Source organism: Tetrahymena thermophila (assembly GCF_000189635.1).
Source record: "Tetrahymena thermophila SB210 genomic scaffold scf_8254820, whole genome shotgun sequence".
Taxonomy (NCBI): Eukaryota; Ciliophora; class Oligohymenophorea; order Hymenostomatida; family Tetrahymenidae; genus Tetrahymena; species Tetrahymena thermophila.
In genome coordinates, this window is record NW_002476575.1 from 72,668 (window position 1) to 88,894 (window position 16,227).

The 16,227-nt window shown below is 22.4% G+C and overlaps 3 protein-coding genes across 3 annotated transcripts; 1 reads left to right on the forward strand and 2 right to left on the reverse strand. All coding sequences in view use genetic code 6, as the record gives it.

Annotated features, from left to right (window-relative positions):
- Positions 1-1,101: 1,101 nt before the first annotated feature.
- On the reverse strand, positions 1,102-2,340 carry TTHERM_00699780 (alpha/beta hydrolase family protein; the record flags this gene model as incomplete). Its single annotated transcript, XM_971696.2, has 1 exon — positions 1,102-2,340. One exon carries the CDS (start codon positions 2,338-2,340, stop codon positions 1,102-1,104), a length of 1,239 nt encoding a protein of 412 aa, XP_976789.2.
- A 3,302-nt stretch (positions 2,341-5,642) lies between these two features.
- On the forward strand, positions 5,643-11,723 carry TTHERM_00699790 (REJ domain protein; the record flags this gene model as incomplete). Its single annotated transcript, XM_971697.2, has 12 exons — positions 5,643-5,815; positions 5,923-6,169; positions 6,429-7,077; positions 7,136-7,242; positions 7,353-7,656; positions 7,776-8,055; positions 8,339-8,540; positions 8,762-10,896; positions 10,963-11,053; positions 11,099-11,264; positions 11,331-11,520; positions 11,693-11,723. The coding sequence occupies 12 exons, from the start codon at positions 5,643-5,645 to the stop codon at positions 11,721-11,723; spliced, it is 4,575 nt and encodes a 1,524-aa protein (XP_976790.2).
- A 1,246-nt stretch (positions 11,724-12,969) lies between these two features.
- Positions 12,970-15,599, reverse strand: TTHERM_00699800 (hypothetical protein; the record flags this gene model as incomplete). The annotated part of the gene is made up of 2 exons (XM_971698.2): positions 12,970-14,604; positions 14,673-15,599. The coding sequence occupies 2 exons, from the start codon at positions 15,597-15,599 to the stop codon at positions 12,970-12,972; spliced, it is 2,562 nt and encodes an 853-aa protein (XP_976791.2).
- Positions 15,600-16,227: the final 628 nt, after the last annotated feature.

The following is a 16,227-nucleotide window of genomic DNA, read 5'->3' on the forward strand; positions in this document are numbered from 1 at the left end:
TCTTTACAAAGAAAATTTAATATAGAAAAGTAATAAATTGTTTGATATTCCTCTCGTTTATTTACAATAAATTATAAGTAATTAAACGCATTAATTTAAAAATTACATTTGTAAAAAATTGTTGATAAAACATAATTTAAAATAAATAAAAGTGTATTTCAAATATTATTTAAAAATAGTATGTATTTTAGCATTATGCATTATACATTTTTTTAATCAGCTAATACAAATGTAGATAGAAATAAATATATTTATTTACAACTATCTTAATCAATTATTTAAAATTCTTTCTAATTAGTTTTACATTTTTCTTTCAAAGTTTTTTACTTTTCTATTCTAGTTATTTAATTTAAAGGGTGGAGGAAAATTAATCAAATGATTATATATATTATTATTCAAGGGTGAATTAAGAAATAGCGTGAAAACATATCTAATTATAACTAAACAAAGATAAATTACCCTTCTATAACTTATTAAACAAAATAGTAAAAAAAATAGCTCAGTAAATATTACAAAAATTATTTATTTATTAATTTTCATTTACCCATATAAAAATTCTGATCAAAGTAGATTAAGTCAAAAAATTTAAATAGATTGATAATTAGCATTTAATACTATGGAATTTATGCAAAAAGTGCTGAATTTGATTTATTATTTTTATATATTTATTTTAAAGGTCAAAATTTTATTTATTAAAAAATAATTAATTTATTTATGCATTTTCTTAAGTTTATTAAGGCTATTTTTAGAAAATTATTAAGAATTATTCCATTCAAGATCTTTCCAAAAAAATAAGGGGTCTTATAATAGGGGGATCTTAATATAGAGAGTATACAGCAATATGTTTGTATTCACATTTTTCATCTATAAACATATTTTAATTTGGAAAAAGCTATATAAAAATTTTTAAGTTATATATTTAATATTTAAAGTATGATCTATTTATTATAAATATTTAAAACCAGAATAATATTTTTTTAAAATATAAATTCAATTATTTTTTACAATTTAATAAAAGCTATAAATGTACTCAGTTTTATGAACATAAAATAAAATTTTAAAGATATTAAAAAAGAAAATATTTGAATAAAATATTTTTCTTCATAGCTTTGGAAATTATGTGAGGAGATGATTTAGTTAATTAGTTGTGTTTAAGTAATTAATTAGTATGGAAAATATACGTAAGCAATAGCCTAGCTCATTTGCTCTTTTTAAATGAGGTACATGACCACATTTTTCAAACATAAACAAGAAATTATCATAAAAGACATCTTTTTCATAATCAAAATCTACTCCTTCCAATATTTTTTCTACTTCTGGTGTTCTTTTAAGCTTAAATTGCTTTCTACTTGTGTTATTTTACAAGTAATATATTGTCTCAGTTTGCTTATCTAGAGTGATGAGAGGGTCATCAAAACCAAATGTAATTAAATGAGGGATGTTTGGATTCAAAAATTTAAATGTTTCTTTAAATTCCAAAGGATAATCCTATTGCATAAGAATTCTTATTTAAGTAAGTATTTTATTTTCTTCTAATTCTGCTAATTACACTCCGAAATTACTCCTTATATACTTGAATGAGTCTTGAATTATCTTTATTACTTCTTTTTTCTTTTCAGGCTAATTCTATATCATTTTTAAGAGCTCAGGCTAAGTGACTTGATACTCTCTCAAAGGTCTTTCAATGCACTCAACCCAAGTTCTAAATCCAACATTATGTTCAAAACTATGAGTAGCAATAGATACAGTTCCTATCACTCTTTGAGGATACATCAAAGTAAAGTAATTTCTGTAATAACCACCAAATGAATGACCTAAAAATATGACTTATCCGATTTCTAAATGATCTAGCAGATCAGCAATCAATTAACAATGCTCTCTTACACTCCCTTTAAACGATCCCCTGCTATCATCAAATCCATCGTACCCAGGATATGCAAAATTTATCCATCTGCATGTTTTTTCACCAAATGCATACTCAAGTTTTAATAACTCTTTATAGTCAAAAGCTCCTCCATGCAATGCTAAAATTGTTAATTCTGGCATCTCTAAATTCTATTTTGACATTTTAAGCTCTTATAGATTATCTGTGTAATAACAAAACCATTTATTTTCTGGATTTTCGTATCTTATTAACCTTCTATTTGCGTTTGGGATTTTTACAGAATCATCTTCTACAATCTTAAAATTTTTGATATTCTGATTTGATAAACTTATTATAGACTTAGTCTATCTTTCTACTTCTGAAAGTTCCCTCTTCTCTTTACAATCTTTTAAAACCTATTCTATGTTAAATATCACTTTATCTTTTTCTGTTTGAGACTACTATTAGGAAGGCATTTTATCTACAAATGACATAAAATTAAAAATTGAATACTATTAAATTATTTATTTATGTATGTATGTATGTATGTATGTATGTATGTATGTATCTACTTGTCTATTTTCTGTCAAAAATGTATATTATTTGTTCCTATTTTTAATAATCAAAAAGATTTGATATATCTAATCGCAATTAAATTGATTAATGCGTAATAAAAATCTTAGATATTTCACTATAAAATTCAATAAACAAAAACAAATAGAATAATAGAAGGTCTACCTTGTCTTACTTGCTATTCAAAATGAAAAAATATAATTCAAGCAACATATTAATTTATTAAATTCAAAATAAAATAACATTTTTAAATTCAATTAATTAATTTTATTTCAAAAAATTATAAAACGATTTTTTTTAAATAAATTTTTTATTGTATATCTTATTTTTAAATCCTAAAAAATTTGATATTCAATACATTCGATCAATTTTGTCGTTATTTCTACATTGAAAATTATATATTAACTTCAATACCTACTATAGCTTATACTGCGTTTAAAAGATCTATAATCCACGAACAAAATGTAGTGTGTAAAAATATTGTTTTTTATATATTAAAAAACTCATTTTGTTTTACAACATCATATTTCTTCAGATAGTGTTAGCAATATATGGGTAGATTTTCTGTAAAAAAGCTATAAAAAATTTAGGATCCCCTCAAAAGTTTCATAATTATGAATAATTTTAAAATTATTTTAATTACAATAAATTCATATTTTATCAGTCTTTTCAAAGAAATGAGCTGTGCTTATTAGAAGATAGGTTAATATTCTTATATATGAATAATATCGCTCAATATAAAATTCTAGTTCATCTAAATAATTGGATGATTTTTTTATTGTCTAAATAATGAATATTGCTATGCAACCTACATATAATTCTTAATTAGGTATAAGCTCAGTTCAATTTGATCCTTATTTCAATTGTTAAAGTTAGAAAAACATGACCAACAATATAAAATCCACTAAAAAACAAATAACTAAAACTATTTAACACCATTTTTGAATATAAAACTTTTCCTCAAGGTAATACATGTAAATACCTTTTACTATTTTTTTTCTAGATATGTACTTTATTTACCTCTTTTTTGTCAATCATTCATTAAATTTTGTATAAAGTAAAGATTAAATTATTTGTTTTAAATAATATATTTAAATGAATTTATTAATTAATTTTGTATTTAATATTCATTACTTATTTTTCAAAAATTAAAAGGAAGATTGAGTTTTCAAAAATAGTAAGATTAATTGATTATTTTCTGTAATAATCAAAAAGCTATTGCTTAACTTTTCAAAAATTTAAAAAGAAGATTGAGTTTTAAGAAATAATAAGATAAATTGATTATTATCTGTAATAATCTCCCTATTCTTAATAAAATCTGAATACTTCACCTAAATTAATTTTTCAAAAAATAAACAAAAGATACTATGAATTATCTGACGTTGTAGCTGATATAATTAATTTGATGGTTATTAAAATTTTAGATTTTTCGAAAAGGTGTGAAAAATAGTTTTTTATGACCATTAGAGTATTAGTTATAAAGATTTATATTTGAAAATAAATACGATTAAAAAATACTATTTAAGCTATTATTTAAATATCAGATTAAAGAAAAAGCTTTGTGTATACTAGTTTAAAGCATATATAACTCATACAAAATAAAATAACAGTTGATAATCATAATAATGTATAAATTTAATTTGCTATTTTATATTTTGGTTAAGGATTGGATATATGAGCTGTAACTTTTACTTTTGTTTGAGTTGAATTAGTCGTTTGTAGTCTTAAATTAAATAAAATACTTTTATTTATACTAAAAAATATTGAGTGGATTAAAATATGAAGTTGTAGTTGATATATTAAGAACTTTAATTTATTTGATGGTTAATAAAAATTTTTAGATTTTTTCAAAAGGTTTGGAAAATAGATTTTTATGATCATTAGAGTGTTAAAATAAAGGTTCATATAATAAAATAAATATTTCTAAAAAATAATATTGAAACTATTGATTTAAATATCAGATTAAAGAAAAATTTTTGTGTATATTAGTTGTTTAAAGCATCTATAACTCCCACTTTATAAAATGACAGACGATAATCTTGATAATGAATCAAGTTAATTTGCTATTTTATATTTTGGTTAAGGATTGGATATATGAGCTGTAACTTTTACTTTTGTTTGAGTTGAATTAGTCGTTTGTAGTCTTAAATTAAATAAAATACTTTTATTTATACTAAAGAATATTGAGTGGATTAAAATATGAAGTTGTAGTTGATATATTAAGAACTTTAATTTATTTGATGGTTAATAAAAATTTTTAGATTTTTTCAAAAGGTTTGGAAAATAGATTTTTATGATCATTAGAGTGTTAAAATAAAGGTTCATATAATAAAATAAATATTTCTAAAGAATAATATTTAAACTATTGATTTAAATATCAGATTAAAGAAAAATTTTTGTGTATACTAGTTGTTTAAAGCATCTATAACTCCCACTTTATCAAATGACAGATGATAATCTTGATAATGAATCAACTTAATTTGCTATTTTGTTTTTTGGTTAAGGATTGGATATATGAACTGTAACTTTAACTTTTTTTTGAGTTCAATTAGTCTGTTATAGTCTTAATTAAATTAAAAATACTTTTATTTTTTCTAGAAAGTATTGAGTGGTTTAAAATCCAAATTTCGACAGATGGTTGGCTTGTCATCATTTACCTCAACTTTTAAATCTCCAACCATTCTAATAAATATTGCATTTAATACATTGGTTATTTTAAAGATTGATGCGTCTAAAAACAGTTTTAGAGGGGTTTATTTAGCTAAATTCGATCTGAGATAGGATAAATTCAAAAGATATTAATTTACTTTTTATTTGCTTAGTAACTAATATTAGATTAGCTTGCTTATAAAAGGAAGAAGAGATCAATTAATCTTATAATATTTAATTAATGACAAATAATTATTCAACTGAATCTATCTCCTAAAAATAAATGAAATTAATAATAAAAACTTAGAAAATTAGAAGATTCATCTTGACTGTTTTACAAAGTTATTATTTTTGATTTATAACCTATATAAAAAAGGATTTTTTTATTTATTATAATAATTTAACAGTCTTGATATACTTTATTTCTGGTAGTTGTTAATAAAGTTGTAGACCAGGATCTTTCATAAATGTATATCTGAATCCTTAATGTAAACTTTCTTTGAATTATTTTTTTATTATTAAATCATTTTTATAAACTGAAGTTAGTGAATGCCCAATGAAATATGTTATGTTTGCAAGTCAATAGGATGTAGATGACATTACAAAATATTCCTCAAACACTAATTGCTTAAATTTAGTCGATTTTTAATTATACGGTCGAAAATACTTATCAGGAGATAATTGTATTTCAGATTATGAAATGACAATACAATATACTCCTTAAAATCCGTAAAACAAATAACTTGCAAAGCAAAAATTATTTTTAGAAAAGAAAAAAATATTTTCTTTAGATATTCTTTCTTATATTTTTAAAAATTATTTTATAAATAAATTAGGAAAAGATAGATATATGGATTCTTTTTTATGTTTTCTTTTGTTGTAAAATTTAATCCAAGTACTCGAATTTATCCAAAAGTTAACATAAATAATGTCGAATAACAAGGCGATTTTTATTATTAAATAGAGTAAGAATATTCTGAAACTATTTCTGTTGTGATGTAAAATTTCACAAATGTAGTAGATAGTTTAAATATTAAGTTAACACCAATTAGCATTCAGGCATAATATAAAACTTATATTTAAGTAATGTCTCTAATTGTATAATTGGTAAATTTAATTATTAAATTTGTTAATAAAGAGAGGCAATATTTTCTTGATTAATTAATTTAAATATTCGAGTTATATTAAAAATAGAATTTTGGCTTTAGAAAAATAAATTAAGCCAAAATTAAAATTCTACCTTGCCTTAATTAAAGTTATAAAATGCAAAATTTAACAGCTTTTCTTTAAATTTTAAAATTGAATACTCTCTTAAAAATATTTACTTAAAATAATATAAAAGTGCTAAGTAAATTGTGATAAATGTGATTATAATTAAGTATGCTTATAATGTTCTTCTGGGTTTTATTATTAGCAAGATACAAACTAGTGCGTAAGTTCTTGTAATAATAATTAATTTGCAAATTAATAGAATTAATGCCAATTATGTGATAATAACTGCGCAAGTTGTTCTGGTTCTAGCTCAAATAATTGCTTATCATGTAATCCTGGAAAGTATTATAATTAAGCGACAAACTAATGTATTTGTGATCCAATCTGTAAAACTTGTGATGGACCAAATTCGAATAATTGTTTATCATGCTAATAAGGAAAATATTATAATTCAACCACAAAATAATGTATTTGTGATTTGACTTGTAATACTTGTGATGGTCCAAATAATAATGATTGTTTATCTTGTAATCCAGGAAAATATTATGATTAAGCGACAAAAGTATGTATTAATTGTGATCCAACCTGTAAAACTTGTAATGGACCAAATTCGAATAACTGTTTATCATGCTAATAAGGAAAGTATTATAATTAAACCACAAAATAATGTATTTGCGATCCAACCTGTTAAACTTGTGATGGTCCTGGCTAAAATAATTGCCTGTCTTGTAATTCAGGATTATTTTATTAGTAAGCTTCAAATCAGTGTGTATAATCCTGTAATAAAAACTAATTTCAAAATTAATAATTGAATTAATGTTAACCATGTGATAAAAGTTGTGCAAGTTGTGATGGAATAAGTTCAAGCAATTGTTTAAGTTGCAAGCCCAACAGCTTTCTCTACAATTAAAATTGTGTTAGTCTTTGTCCTAATGGGTTTTAAGGTAATCTTACTGCGCTTAAATGTGATTCATGCCAAAATTATTGGAGCCTATAATGCAATCCATGTTATCCCAGCTGTAAACAATGTGATTCATAGATGTAAAATTAATAGTGTTAGACTTGCTATAGCGAAACAAGATAAATGGATGCTAAAAGTAATATATGTGTTTGCAAAAACTAAAATGATTTAAGGAATACATTTTATTAATGCAGCTATCAAAATATTGCTCTTGTTGATGCAACATTAAGTGCAACATCCCCAAAGCTTACTATTGATTTTGGATCTCCATTGATAAATATCATATCAAATTCACCTTAGTCTTTATGCTCTTAGATATTTGATCAAGCAACCTTAGGCATAATTGGGTTAGAATCTTAATGCGAAATCAAAAAAAATAACATTTTCGTTTATTTAAGTAACTTAATTTTATAAAAACACAATTCAACTTTATAAATAAATAATTTAGAATAATTATGGATAATAAAACAAATATTTCTTTTTAAATATTTTATTTAAATTTAATATGATAAACAGGTGACTCATCAACTATAATGGAAAATAATTCAATAAATATTTTGCCAAATAAGTTGCAGTTTACAGATTATAGTGGACAATTCATAAATGTATTTTATAGAAACATTACTTTCTAAGATCCCCCTGGAATTCCTTAACTTTAATTTAGCTATAATCATATAGAAAACAGCTGTAACTCTATAAATATAACTCTTTATAGTATTTAAAATGATGCAGGAAGAAAATTTATGAGTCTAAATTGGACTTTAAATCAAATAGTAGGCTCCATAAGCAACGATCAGTAAGAAAGTATAAAGCAGATCTTATTGAAAGCGAGCTAAAACAAGAACACGAGTTTAATTATAGATCATAAATTCATACCTCCAAATATTAATATTACAATATCATTTAATTATTTACTTAAGGTTAACTAAACTGGTTCTTAAATATTCACCATCATTTATCAAAAATAAAAATTTATAAGAATTAACTATTTGCAATCTCTTTATCCACCAATTTACAGGTTAACTTTTCTTTATAATCAATTAATTACTTTTATAACTTTTTCTTAAAATAATTAATAGATTTATGAGCTTGAGTTATTATTTTTAGTTTTACATTGAGGTATGTGAGTTAGGTCAAATAACTTATTTTAATGAGCCTATTGATTTACAATTAGTTTCAAACCAGCTTTAAAAGTAAAGTCTAAGTCAATATAATTAATCAAGCTTTCAATACGATATTCTCCCTTACTCCTTAGCATCTAACTAAACCTTTAATATGAGTGTAAATTATTTACAAACTACCAAAATTTTTAAACTAATTTATCAAATACCCTTAACTGTGTAGATAGATAAAATAATATTTCGAAAAATTTTAATTAATTTACCAATAACAGAAATATAATTTATTCAATAAAAATAAAATAAAATTCTAACTGTTCAAATATTAATTATTACATTTATTTATTTATTTATTTATTGTTAATAATTAAATTTTATTAATAGCTGGTTTTGAATTTGAGTTCTGATAATAAGGTTACTGCCATTCAAAATATATCAGTCAATGTTTAAATTACAGATTTGTATTTACAAATTATTGGGGGTTCAAGTCTTGTTTTAGGTTATCAAAATAAAATGGTCTTAAATACAGAATCAAGGGATTATGAGATACAAGATCATAACTCTGTTTCAAATATAAATTTTAGTTGGAAGTGTTTTAGTCTATCCTCTATTGACCATATTTGCTATGATTACTAGGACAAGTAGATTTAATTACAACAAGGAGCCAGTAGTATTTCATTTCCTGCTAAAACCTTTTAACCATATACTGCAATTTAGCTTACTGCTTTTGGATAAAAAGATTCTAGGCAATCAAATTTCACCACCACTTGTATATTCACAGAATTAGATATACCTCCACTAAAAGTTTTATTTAGTTCAACACCCATTAATCAAAAAATAAATTTAAATGATGATCTTAATTTTTAAATAATTTATGGTGAGAACATTTCATCAGATTACTTGTCTTATTCAGGAGCTATAATATATGATAGTAATGCTGTTGCCGCAATCAAATTTGACTATTTCCAAATTAGATTCAGAATTTGGAATTATTTTTAAAAAATCGATCCTTCAAAGATAACACTTTAAATAAGATTTTCTGTGTATAATCCATTATTTGTTTTACCAAGCTTGTCTACAATTAACATTTAAATTAATATTCCCCCTCAAAATTGTGTTTTAAATGTAAACCCATTATAAGGCATATCCTTAGAGACTATCTTCTAAATTTAATTATTAAATTGTTAAGATGAAGACCTTCCTTTAACTTACTAGTTCTTCTATTATAATAGTGCAGATGATGCAAATTCAGAATTAGTTTCTCCTTGGAATATATTAAGAAGATAAATATAAGATTAGACTATAAACAATTCAATTTAAACTATACTACCTCAAGGAAATCTAGTTGTGATGGTACAGGTCATGGATTCTTACCTAGGAGTTTATAACTCATCTTCTATAGTATAGGTTCAAGCTTAGAATAAATCAGTCGACGAATATTATAAACTTGTAAATTAACTCACTTCATAATCTTTATAGAGCTCAAATATATAAATCACTAGCTAACTAGTGACTTTAAGCATTATAGCAGAAGACATCAGTAAAAACAATTAACTTTCATAGCAATTGAATGATTTGGTAGGTCTACTGATTTAAAAGATATAACAATTATCTCTCTAAATACCTTAATTCTCCCTTTTGTCTACATTTGCAAACAAGGTAACTGCTTAGTTATCATAGCTATTCTTTAACTCATCATACTAAAACAATGTTACAATATTGAAAAATAAAATATTTGCTTATCTATAAACAATACTATAAAATACTAATTCAAGCATACAAAATAGTAATCTTAGTCATTTACAATAAAATAACGATATCCAAATTTAAAATATGGTGGATTCTTTTAAAACTTTAAACTCAAGCGTTAGTTTGTATAGTAATAACTCATATGAAGATTTTTAGTCATATGATAAAATATCAACTTAGATTGGAAATCTGCTTAACAATATTAGTTTACCAAACTAAGGACAAATTACTCTAAATGGTGACTTATCAACTCTTTTGTCAGATAAAATAACATAGAAAAACCTATTCAAATACGTTATAAATATAAATGAGAATTCTGAAAATTAAACTAGTGTATTTAGCATTACAAGAAATAATTATAAATAAAATATTTATGAAAATACTTCATATTTTTAGGCATACACATAAAAATTCAAAAATATTAGTTAAAACTTCACTTACTCTAAGAATGAAGTAATATCACCATAGATTTATAATTCGTCTTCTTAAAAAATCTTAAATCAGTCTAACATAGTTTATTAGTTTAATGATGCAAATTCTAGTAAGCTATATAATATGACATGTCTTTAATAAAATGATCTTTCATGGAGCAAGTAAAATTGTGGTATCAGTATGAATAGTTAAAATAGTTACATGTGCTTATGTGCATCTTAAAAACCAACAACTATCATTGAAGATATTGATGACATGCTCTTAAAAAATAAAAATCTATAGACAGTATTTGGAGAATAAGGGTTATAAAATTTAGCAAGCTTTGAGAATTTTTATATGTATATAGTATTTTGGCTATTATTAATATTCACATTGATTGAAATTTTTTTATTTATAATTGGTAGATTCTTAGATAAATAAACAGTATAAAAACGATACTCATAAATTCATAATCAAGAACTAAATACATAATTGTAAAATGAATAATAAGACCAGGTATAGCAATAATAATAATAATAATAATAATAATAATAATTATAGTAATAAGTCGATGAAAATAACTAAAATATTTGTGAAAATTCTTAAACAATAAAGAATGATGTATTCCATGACTCTCCTTTTAGTCTTTAGTTTAAAAGTAATGATAACATCTAACCAGATATTTAATAAAATCAATAGATTTTATCACCTATTGATTAAAAAAGAGGTAATTTTTTAAATGGAAGGAGAAATTTTAAAAAATTACTGAAATTATAAACATAATAAACTCAAGGAAACTTGAATCAAGTTTAAGAAGAAAATATTGAAATGAACTAATAAAAGGTTGAATCTAATGAAATACAAATAACTAAATAATAATCAAGTTGTAAAAGTGCTGAAAAAATCTAAACTCAAACATAATCATAGACCTAAAAAAAGGAAATTTAGAATGAAGATGAAAAATAAAAAATTAATGTTTATTTGTAACTTCCTAAAGCTAAAAAAGTAGCACTTTTTCATTAATTTTTTAGTATTTTTTACATTTTTGATGGTATTCTTAAACGACCATTAAGATTCACTCTACTTTACATTAAAACAATACACACATTAGTTATTTCAATATTATTCTAAGGTTATAATATTCTAATTTAGCAGGTAGTAATAGCCATAATTAACAGCTCATTGATGAAGATTGCCTTTTTTGGAGTTATATTTACATTCAAAAAGGGTTCAATAGGTAAAACTGTATCTCTAATTTTGTAAATAGGAATAAGCCTAGTTTATTAATATGCCATTTTAGCAGTATCTAGTGGCAAGACTCCAAGTGAGTCGAATTAATTTATAATCCTATTTATAATATCTTTTCTAACAGAAATGGTATTCACAGAGTTAATAAAGTCATTTTGTATGATCTTGCTGATTCAAAAATACATTAAATGTAATTAATCTGAAAGTATTATTGGTAGATTGTATAATTTATTTGATTTAAAATAAACTCTACTTAACATAGATGCCTGAGCCAAATTTATGTTTTTATATTTTTTGTTTTTCTTTTAAAGTAGATCACCTTTTAAAATTATATTAATTTTTTAGAATTTAGAGTATTTTACATTTCTTAATTTAAAATAATTATTTAAAAATTTTAATTACTATTAGCTAGTGCCATAGTTTTTTAGAGATGAAAATCTAGGCTTTCTTACTAATTTTTGATACAAAAACTAAAGAAAATACAAAAGAATAAAATCGATACTCATCTTTATTTTAAATAAATAATGTAATTTCTTGAAAAGTAAAGTAAAAATAAAAAAATAATTGTTCCTTTTAAACTAGAAGTTATTTGTAAATAAAAGTTTAAATTTTAATAATATAAAAAATATATTATAAAAACATAAATACATTCAATATTTTTTTTGGAAATCAAATCAATTTTTAATAATGATATTTTGAAATACTTCAATATCTAGAAAAAATATCCTTGATTAACTCACTCTACCCAATATCATCAAAATCCTAGATATATTCACTATTCTCGTTTCAAATATCCTAGTTATCCTCGTTATCTTTAATATCCTCATTATCATCAATATCCTAGATATCTTCACTAACCTCGTTATCATCAATATCCTAGTCATATTAAACGTTAAATAAATCATCAAGCAAGCTATCTTCATCATCAATGAAGTTATCTTCATCATCATCCATAGATAGGAAGTTTAAAACTACTAACTTTTTCAATTTAAGTAGCTAATTTTTAATTACTTTTTTCACCTTAATCCTGCTATAACAAATAATAATAGTATTTATATTTTAAATTTAACTTATTTATTTAGTTAAAAGTTATACTTAATTAATATTCATATAATAATTAGTTATTAATTCCAAACATAATAATTTTTTATTTTATTAAAATAGATTAATTTTTTTCCCTTATCTCAATAAATTTTCTACATTATAGTTAATAGATCTAATGTTAATCTTTATAAATTATCAAATTTTTGTAAGAATTTAAATATTTAATGATATTGATTTTTATTAACTAAATTTAATTGAATTCTTTTAATGAATCTTTAGATATTTATCAAAGAAAACATTTCTTTAGTATGCTCTTAATAAATTAAGGTATCATTCTGATCAATAGAAAGGAAAAATATTTTCTATTATACAAGTGCAAAGTAGATCTTCATTTTCTTACCAGATAAATTCATCTTCACTTAAAGGATTTAGGATACATCCCTTAATATATAATCAGATTCTGAGTCAATTTTTAAAAATTTCTTGTCAAATTTATTAAAAAACTATGAAGTATTTTGAATTATTCCTATTTAAAAATCCAGTTCACCAAAAATATTGCAATCTAAGCAAATATTAAACATATTTTTTAATTCTAACATCAATTAAAGTTAATTTTTATTTTAAATATCGCTTTTTACCAATTCCATTTTTTCAAAATAACTTTCAAAAATATTATAATGCTTTAAAAATTCTTCTTACTACTCAGGAGATAATCTCTAATTCTATTCCAAAAATTAATTCTTACAATCGAAAATTAAGTTATTTTCACTTAGTTTAATGTAGTCTTCTAATTTTATTTATAAAGAACTTACTTTTTGTTGGTATTTTATTAATTCCATATTACTATAAAAAAAATCTTTATGAAGTTTATTATATCCATAAATTTTAAGACCACCATTCACTTCAACTAATTTAAGTAAGCTTATATGCTCAATTATATCAACATATAGTCTAGCAACTTCCTAACTTTAATTCAAGTTCAAATATGTGAAGAATTCATCAATAAAAAATTTCAATTTAATAGCATTTGGGTAATAATTATTAACACTCTATAATTCATAACAATCTATTAAATTTTCATATTTTTAATCGAATTGCTCAAAGCTAATTTGTTAGATTATAATACCAAATGTTTAAAACTTTTAAATATTTTCATCGTTACCCTAAATAAGAATTTTTGAAGGATTTATATTAGTTATTTTAATATTGTATTTAGTTAGTAATTCATAACTTATTTCTATTAATAGCTTAACTACTTGTAATTTGAGCTATTTATCATTCCTAGAATGTTTAATTAACTCTTCAATTGAATGATAGAAAAAGATTTCTCTTACGGGTTTAAAATATTTAACCTCTGTTAAAAGATAATAAAATCTACCCAATGGAATTGTTTCAGTCAAAATCAAATTATTTGTATTAATAACTCTCTAATTTATAAATTTTTCTTCCTCTTAAATCATTTAAAAAGAATTATATTTTTTCAAAATTAATGTCATTGAGTTATTATCCTTTGTGCATTTAAGTTAAAAGTATTCAGAAGTATATAATTGAACCTCAAAATTATTGTACTTTGGATGCTACTAAAGCAGGATAAAAATATCTTCCTAATGATACTTTAGCAAATCTGAATAATATTTTTTTATATTAGTAATTAGATTTTCCTTTTTCATGGCAATAAAGATATTTTCGTGCAATTCTCTTAATTATTCTATTTCTTCTTCAAAAGAACATTCTTAATCTTCTTCTTCTTCAGAATTTTATATACATAAGCCCTCCTATTTATATCAATTTTAATTATAAAATACTCTGTTATTATTTCAATAATTTAATTTTATCTAAATACATTGCTAGGTTGGTTTTCTAAATAAGATTCTTCATTAACTAATTTATTAGTTCCATCTATTTTAATATTATTTCCTTGTACCTATTCAAACTGAGAAAAACAAAAATTCAGAGGCGTTTTAATTTCTGTTTCAGCAAAAGAGCGCAAATTAATTTATTCTAAAGTTTGATTGATAATTTATTTATGTCTAAGTGTCAAATCAAAGATATTTAATCTTTATTACTTATTTTTCTGGAAATAATTTATTATCTCCTTCTCATCAAACTCGATAAGCTAATCAAAAAAATATTTTGAAAGTTTTTGAGAGATACTTTAATTAATTTTTGAATTATTTTTATTAAATTCAAATAAATTTTCATTCTCTTCATCTATTTTAGGACACTGAATCTCAAAGACATAAAAATTTTAATTCCTGTCTAAGTAATATTAATCTTCAATAGGATAGATTAAATCTTTTCTGGGTAAACATTGAAATAATCGAATGTAAAATTCTATTATTACTTAGTCACTAAAGATATAAAGCTATTTCTACATATTTTGTTTTTTATCAAAGGCATTTAATTGTAAATATGATTATTTTTATAATAATAAAATTTTTTTATTATTTTCATTTAAGCAATTACTTTCAAACTCAAGAACATAGTCAGGTTGTTTTAAATTCAAGCAAGCCTCCAAATATTCATTTTTAAAAGAAATTTAATTTATTTTTAAATCAGAAAAACTAGATAAGCTTTCTTCTGAATCTTAAGATATAAAATAACTCATTTTCTTTTTTAATTAATTAATTTCTTTTTTTTTTGCTATTTATAATTTAATTAATTAATAATATTTTTTGAGTATGAGTTTGCTCTATTTAAATAAAAATTAATCAATTATTTATTGGTTCATTTATATTCTAGAAAGACAATCCCATCGATATGACTCCATGAAATTATTTGAGTTAATTAAAGCGATTCCAATATATATTTCTTTCCACTATTTATTTCTTATCTAGGTTTAAATAATAATGAGTAAAAGAATCCTTTTAGCTTGATGACTTCTAAAGGCCTAAACTCAAATTCTACTACGTAGCTGTTTCTTTGAGGATAATAAATGAAGTTAAAAATAAACGATAATTGAAGCATTTTAAATTTTGAAAATACACTCACTACATATTTCAATTTAAAGTAATGTATATATATTTATATACCTATGAGACATCTTAAGTGTAGCTTAGCTAAAAAATATGTATTTTTTGTAAACATATTTAAAATCTAACACACAAAAAATATCAAAAATATTTACTTAAATATTATGAATGAGATTGTTAATCCTTCTTAAAATGTGTTTATTTTTGTAAGGATTTAGTTTATTTAAGGTCAATGAGTAAGAATAATTAGAATAAATTAAAATTGATTGCTTTTAAAAGAAAAAATTACATAGACATGTATATATTTTGGATTAAGAGGAATTAGTTTGAGGAAATATTATTAGCTCAATAAAATACTTGTTGTAAATCTTACTAACTAAAGATTTAATTAAAAAATGCATTTTTCCCTTTTATAAGTAAAACTCA